The 7725-nt window shown below is 44.8% G+C and overlaps 1 protein-coding gene across 1 annotated transcript; it reads right to left on the reverse strand.

The window, feature by feature from the left end:
• Positions 1–6158, reverse strand: si:ch1073-184j22.1 (adipolin). Its single transcript, XM_058639579.1, has 8 exons — positions 5657–6158; positions 2790–2909; positions 2591–2714; positions 2170–2291; positions 1978–2089; positions 1807–1888; positions 682–760; positions 1–593 (listed from the first exon to the last, which is right to left on the reverse strand). The coding sequence occupies exons 1-8, from the start codon at positions 5819–5821 to the stop codon at positions 495–497; spliced, it is 903 nt and encodes a 300-aa protein (XP_058495562.1). The 5' UTR covers positions 5822–6158; the 3' UTR covers positions 1–494.
• Positions 6159–7725: the final 1567 nt, after the last annotated feature.

Consider the following 7725-nt stretch of genomic DNA (forward strand, 5'->3'; position numbering starts at 1 on the left):
TAAAGACAACAGAATGTTTATTATAATTCATCACATGACACGGAATAAATATACTGCACACACGTAATAACATCATCAGGGAGTTCTGTTATTCCTCTGATGTCCACATGACCTTTGACCTCTGCACCACAACTCTGATCGACCTCTGTGTGTGTAAAATCTAAAACTTATACTTTATTAATCCCCTTAGGGAAATTATTTCTTTGCATTTGACTCATTCTAGAATTAGGAGCAGTGGGCAGCCACACTGAGTAGCGCCCGGGGAGCAATGGGGGTTGGGTACCCTAACCCTTTTCGACCTGGTGGGGACTTGAACTGGCCAGTTACAAGCCAAGTTCCCTTTCCACTTGGCTACAGGCTGCCCCAATATGATGATGTGTCTGTTATGATGACGTGTGTGTGTGAGAGAGTGTGTCTATGTGTGTGTGTGTGTGTGTGTGTGTGTGTGTTATGATGTGTGTGTATTATGGTGTGTGTGTGTGTGTGTGTGTGTGTCACACTCCCAGCAGGATCCCAGAGAACAGAGACTCGGGCAGAACACTGATGGACGATCCACTGGCATTGTCCACAAACACAGAGACGTACTCTTCAGTCTGTAACACACACGCGCACAGATTTCAAAATAAAAGCCCCAGCAGCATTTGTGCCTGATGATTAAACATGGAAATATGTTTGTTTTACCTGAAGAAACAAAGTTCCTGTTAATAAGATGCTGAAGGTCCCGCCTACTGCAGCCACGCCCACTACTGACTCTACAGAGCTACAGACAGAGAGAGAGACACACACACGCGCACATCATAACACAGATACACAGAGAGAGAGAGAGACACACACATACACAAAGAGAGAGAGAGAGACATGTACACACATCATAACATACACACACACACACACACACACAGAGAGAGAGACACACACAGAAAGACACACACAGACACCCACAACATAACACACACACACACACACACAGAGACACACACACACAGAGACAAAGACACACACACACACCATAACACAGAGAGAGAGAGAGAGAGAGAGAGAGACACACACACACACACACACACCATAAGACACACATCACAACACACACACACACACACACACACGCGTACACACACACACAGAGAGAGAGAGAGAGAGACACACACACAGAGAGACACACACAGGTTAATTTCAGGTTAAAGTCTGCTTAATCTCAGGTTAATCCCAGTTTAAAATCAGGTTAGGCTCAAATTAATCTCAGGTTAAACTCTGGTTAAAGTCAGGTTATTTTAGGCTAAAATCAGGTTAAAGTCCAGTTAATCCCAGGTTCAAGTCAGGTTAGTCCCAGGTTAATGTTAGGTTAAAGTCAGGTAAACTCAGGTTAATCTCAGGTTGAACTCAGGTTAGGATCAGGTTAATCTCAGGTTAATGTCAGGTTAGTCCCAGGTTAATCTCAGGTTAAAGTCAGGTTAAACTCTGGTTAGTCTCAGGTTAAACTCAGGTTAAAGTCAGGTTAATCTCAAATTAATGTCAGGTTAGTCCCAGGTTAATCTCAGGTTAAAGTCAGGTTAAACTCTGGTTAATCGCAGGTTAAAATCACGTTAATCTCAGGTTAATCTCAGGTTAATCTCATTTTAAAGTCAGGTTAATCTCAGGATAATCTCAGGTTAAACTCAGGTTAAACTCAGGTTATTCTCAGGTTATTTTTAGGATAATCCCAGGTTAATCTCAGGCGAAAGGCAGGTTAATCTCAGGTTGAAGTCAGGTTAAAGTCAAGTTAATCTCAGGTTGAATGAAGTCAGGTTAATCTCAGGTTAAACTCACAGGTTGTTCTGACACAGGGACTCGATGCAGATCGCAGCTCTCACGCTGTCTCTGAGACGAACCTGCAGCCTGTCACCTGACTCTGACACACACACACACACACACACACAGTTACAGTGTGTCGTGTGACTGGTAGCAGTGAGCTGATTGGCTGCTGCTGGTGTGTCTCACCTATCAGGAGGCTGGTGGTCAGTTGGTAGAATCCAGACACAGACGCTGTGAAACGACCGCTGCTGCTGTTGAAGCTCTGACCTCTCTGGAGGCTCCGCCCAGAATCAGGGGGCTGCACAGGTCAAAGGTCATGGACTGTGTGTGTGTGTGTGTGTGTGTGTGTGTGCGTGTGCGTGTGCATGTGTGTGTTACCTGGATGAATGGCTGCAGCTCCACCAGGCTGCGGCGTGGAATGTTGATTGGCTGCAGGAGGCGACTGAGGAAAGAGGCGGAGACACGAGGACGGTCACATGGTACACACACTCCTGCCAGGTCTGGGGGGGAGGGGGTTAAAATATTAAACTAAATGATTAAACTCCCTCACACACTCACTCACTCACACTCACTCACTCACTCACTCACTCCCTCACTCACACATTCACTGACACTCACTCACTCAGATACTCACTCACTCACTCACACACTCACTTACTCACTCACTGACACACTCACTCACTCACATTTTGAGATTTTTTGATTGGTCAGTAACTGGTCAGTGATTGGTCAGTAACTGGTCAGTGATTGGTCAGTGATTGGTCAGTAACTGGTCAGTAACTGGTCAGTGCATGGTCACCTCTCAGTTTAAGCTGCAGCTCCTGGATCAGCTCCTGCTGTTGGGGTAGGAGGGGGGTTGGGGGCCCTGGAGGCCCCTGAGGTCCTGGAGGTCCTGGAGGTCCTGGAGGTCCTGGAAGTCCATGCTGCAGTGATTGATAGAGATTTACAGATGTGCCAGCTGTTATCATGTGACCTCTTGTGGAGGTCGTGTCTCTGACCTTGGACGTGCGTCTGGACCCTCGGCTCCTCCTGCTGTTGTCTCCTCTGTGGGAGTTTCTCCTGAAGATCAGCCACGAGCTCAGAGGAGACACTCTGGACATGTCAGAGGACGGCGGCTCCTGGCGGACACGATGTGATTGATTAGTTAACAGGTAACCATGGCAATCATCCTGACCACACAGATCTGAGCCATGTCCATGTTTCACATGATCGCGTCTTTATCTCCTCCCTCATATTGGGACTGACTCATCTTTTAGCACAAGAGCTTTAGAAGCACCAGGTGCACAGTTAGACAGTTTCTCCCCTATAGATCTCCCTGAGTTAACATCATTAGTTTCATCATCCAAGCCATCAACCTGTCAGTTAGATCCTATCCCCACCAAACTGTTTAAAGATGTGTTTCCTTTAATTAACAGCTCTATATTAACTCAAATAATCTATCCTTATTAACTGGATATGTGCCCCAAACGTTTAAAATAGCAGTTATTAAACCCCTTCTCAAAAAAGCGACCCTTGACCCAGATATTTTGGCTAACTACCGACCTATATCTAATCTTCCCTTTGTTTCTAAGATCTCCTCTTGGCTTCAGATAATGGTCTGGTCTCTTTACTTGTCCTGTTAGATCTTAGTGCTGCATTTAATACCATTGATCACAAAATTCTACTGCAGAGATTGGAGCAGACTCTTGGTATCACAGGTGCTGCCCTCTGCTGGTTTAAATCATACTTATCTGATAGATTCAAGTTTGTTCATGTTAATGATAAAGCCTCACTACAAACAAAAGATAATTGTGGAGTTCCACAAGGCTCAGTGCTTGGGCCTATACTTTTTACCTTATATATGCTTCCTCTAGGGAACATTATTAGAAAGCACAACATACACTTTCATTGTTATCCAGATGACACACAGCTATATTTATCAATGAGGCCGGATGAAATAAATCAGGTTGTTCAACTCCAGGAATGTCTCCGAGACATTAAGTCCTGGATGACCTGTAACTTTCTACTTTTAAACTCAGAAAAAACTGAGGTCATTATACTCGGCTCTAAACACCTCAGAGAAAAACTTTCTGAGCACATTGTCACTTTAGATGACATCACCATGGCTTCCAGTTCTACTGTGAGGAACCTTGGAGTTACTTTTGACCAGGAAATGTCATTTGATTCACACATAAAACTAATTTCCAGAACAGCCTTCTTCCACCTGCGGAACATTATGAAAATTAGAAACATTCTGTCTTTACAGGATACTGAAACACTAGTTCATGCTTTTGTTACATCTAGATTAGATTACTGTAACTCCTTATTATCAGGATGTTCCAACAAGTCTGGTAGAACCCTTCAGTTAATTCAAAATGCTGCAGTACGAGTTCTGACAGGAACTAGAAAGAGAGACCATATAACTCCAGTGTTAGCTTCTCTACACTGGCTCCCCGTACAGTTTAGAATTCAATTTAAAATCCTCCTCCTCATGTACAAAGCACTTAATGGTCAGGCCCCTTCATACCTGAAAGACCTAGTCTTACCTTATCACCCTAACAGACCACTTAGGTCACAAAATACAGGTTTACTTGTGGTTCCCAGAGTCTGTAAGAGTAGAATGGGAGGCAGAGCCTTTAGTTACCAGGCTCCTCCTCTTCTGTGGAACCAGCTTCCAATGACAGTTCGGGAGGCGGAGCCTCTCTCTGTATTTAAAGTTAGACTTAAAACTTTCCTTTTTGATAAAGCTTATAGTTAGAGCTGGTTCAGGGAAACCTGGACCAGCTCTTAGTTATGCTGCTATAGAACTAGACTGCTGGTGGATTTTCAATTCAATTCAATTCAATTCAATTTTATTTGTATAGCGCCAAATCATAACATACATTATCTCAAGGCACTGTACATAGACAACATCAAAGAGAGCAGAGAACCCCAACAGTTCACACAATGAGCAAGCACTAGGCATCAGTGGAGAGAAAAAACTCCCTCTTAACAGGAAGAAATCTCTGGCAGAACCAGGCTCAGAAATGTGCAGTCATCTGCCTCGACCGGTTGGGGTGAAAGGAAAGGTGCCTCCTGTGGTGCCGCACATTCACTCTCTCACACTCAGAGTATGAATATGACTTTTTATGTCATTAACTTGAAACTGTCTCTTTCTCTCCCTAGTTTGTGTCTTTCCTTCCTTCCCTCTCTCTCTCTCTGTATTCTCATCATGCAGGTTGCGGGACCAAGATCCAGTTTTCGAGGCTACCCACATCATCACCATTATTATTGTGCTATAATTAAAAAGTCGATATCATTAACTGTATAAACTTGTAACCTGATACAGTTGTTGTGTATCTGCTCCTGGTCTCTCTCTCTCTTCTGTCTCTACCTCATCTCCCTCTTGTCCTTTCTCTCCCCCACCTCTCCGCTGTCCCCCATGTTTCCTTTCACCCCAACCGGTCGAGGCAGATGACTGCACTTCTCTGAGCCTGGTTCTGTCAGAGATTTCTTCTGTTAAGAGGGAGTTTTTTCTCTCCACTGATGCATAGTGCTTGCTCATTGTGTGAACTGTTGGGGTTCTCTGCTCTCCTTGATGTTGTCTATGTACAGTGCCTTGAGATAATGTATGTTATGATTTGGCGCTATAGAAATAAAATTGAATTGAATTGAATTATCTGCGTCACATGATCGCTTCTTTATCTGCGTCACATGATCGCTTCTCTATCTACGTCACATGATCGTGTCCTTATCTACGTCACATGATCACGTCTTTATCTACGTGTGAGTGTGTGAGTGTGTGAGTGAGTGAGTGAGTGTGAGTGAGTGAGTGAGTGAGTGAGTGAGTGTGTGAGTGAGTGTGTGAGTGAGTGAGTGTGAGTGAGTGAGTGTATTTTGATCTTACAGTCCCGTCCTCATCCAGGATCTCCTCGCTGTCTTCAATCTCTATGCCTTCGGCGCTCACTACCTCCACCGCCATCATCATCATCATCATCATCATCAGTGTGAGCAGCTGTAGCTCTCTGGCTCCGCCCACAGAGCTTCTTCTCTGTGAAAACCTGCCTATCATAATGAGTGGGTGTGGCACAGGTGGATGTGGACGAAAGAGAAGTTCAGGTGTGTCGTTATGAAGCTAAGACATTCCCATGATGCACCTGTGCAGGTCCGCTCCTCTCACATCAGCTGAGTTTGAAAAGGTAATATTTTAAGGTCCCACGTCGTCTCCGTGTCTTTGTCCTTGTCTGTCTCTCGTGTTAGTTTTCCGTTGTCAATGACTCAGTGAGTCTAAGGAAACTTTCTCTCTGTAGCTGCTTTGTTTCTTCGTCTCCTCCTCTTTTTCCAGCTCGTCCTCTCTCTCTCTCTCCCTCTCTCTCTCTTGGTCTCACTCTGAACGTTTCTTCTCAGTGAGTCTGTTTTTTTATCTGCCTTACTAACCCCTCCCCCTGTCCCTCAGGCTCCTCCCCCTCTGTCTCTGTCTCTGAAGCTGTCACTCTGTCTGTCTTCAGGTCTTTTCTAATGTCTCCACAGTGTCTGTCCGACTGTCTCTCACTCTGTTTTATCTCCTTTCCCATCATTTGTCCTTTTACACACACACACACACACCCTGTCTGATAAGGTGGGCGTGGCCTTCAGTCTGACAGGATGATGAAAGTTTGTGTGGTTGGCGTCTGTGTTGAAACCGTTTCCTGTGAATCTGATACACACACACACACACACACAGACACACGCAGAGACACAGACACATACACACACACACACACACAGACACACGCAGAGACAAAGACACATACACACACACACACATACCGCACACAGACAGACACACAGACACACAGATGCACACACACAGAGACACACACACACACACCTACATACACACACACACGCACACACACACGTTGGACATTCATGACTTGAGGGGACATTGCATTGACTTACATTCATTTCGTGGATACTTACTCTAACCCTTAACCACGATCACTACTGGCCTAATCCTAACCCTAACGTTAAAACATATCTTCACAAACAACAACAATAAACAACAACACACACACACACACACACCTGAGCAGCAGTGTTGTTGTTTATTTCTGCAGAGCTTAGATAAACTAATCAGTAAGTGACAAACGTGTCTGAGGCCGACAATGAATGATGATGAAAGTGATGATGTCATCACATGATGCAATGACACAAATGATGTAATGACTCGTCAGTTTCTCTGTAACAGTGATGAAATATTCATGAGTTCATCAAAAGCTGCAGGTGTCAACAATAAATGACACATAAATTCAACGTTGTAACAAGGTAAAAATAATGAATTCATCCCACTGAAAACAGGGAACCCTCTGAGAACAGGGAACCCATGGAGAACAGGGAACCCTAAGAGAACAATGAACCTGCAGAGAACAGGGAACCCTCGGACAACAGGGAACACTAGGAGAACAATGAACCTGCAGAGAACAGGGAACCCTCGGACAACAGGGAACACTAGGAGAACAATGAACCTGCAGAGAACAGGGAACCCTAGGAGAACAATGAACCTGCAGAGAACAGGGAACCCTCGGAGAACAATGAACCTGCAGAGAACAGGTACCCCTGGACAACAGGGAACACTTGGAGAACAGGGAACCCTCGGACTACAGGGAACACTAGGAGAACAATGAACCTGCAGAGAACAGGGAACCCTAGGAGAACAATGAACATGCAGACAACAGGGAACCCTCGGAGAACCATGAACCTGCAGAGAACAGGGAACCCTAGGAGAACAATGAACCTGCGGAGAACAGAGAACCTAGGTCAGAGGTCACACATCACAATCAAACTTCATGTTGAACATGGTATGTTGTTTAAAATGAGAAACACAATGTAAATGAGGAGGGAGGAGTCACAATGTGATTGGTTTATCAGTGACACGCCCAGTTTCACTTTGTTTATGTTTACATGATGAGTAAAAACCAACAACAGAGAGCCAAG

This window comes from Solea solea, chromosome 1, assembly GCF_958295425.1.
Source record: "Solea solea chromosome 1, fSolSol10.1, whole genome shotgun sequence".
In the NCBI taxonomy this organism is placed as follows: domain Eukaryota; kingdom Metazoa; phylum Chordata; class Actinopteri; order Pleuronectiformes; family Soleidae; genus Solea; species Solea solea.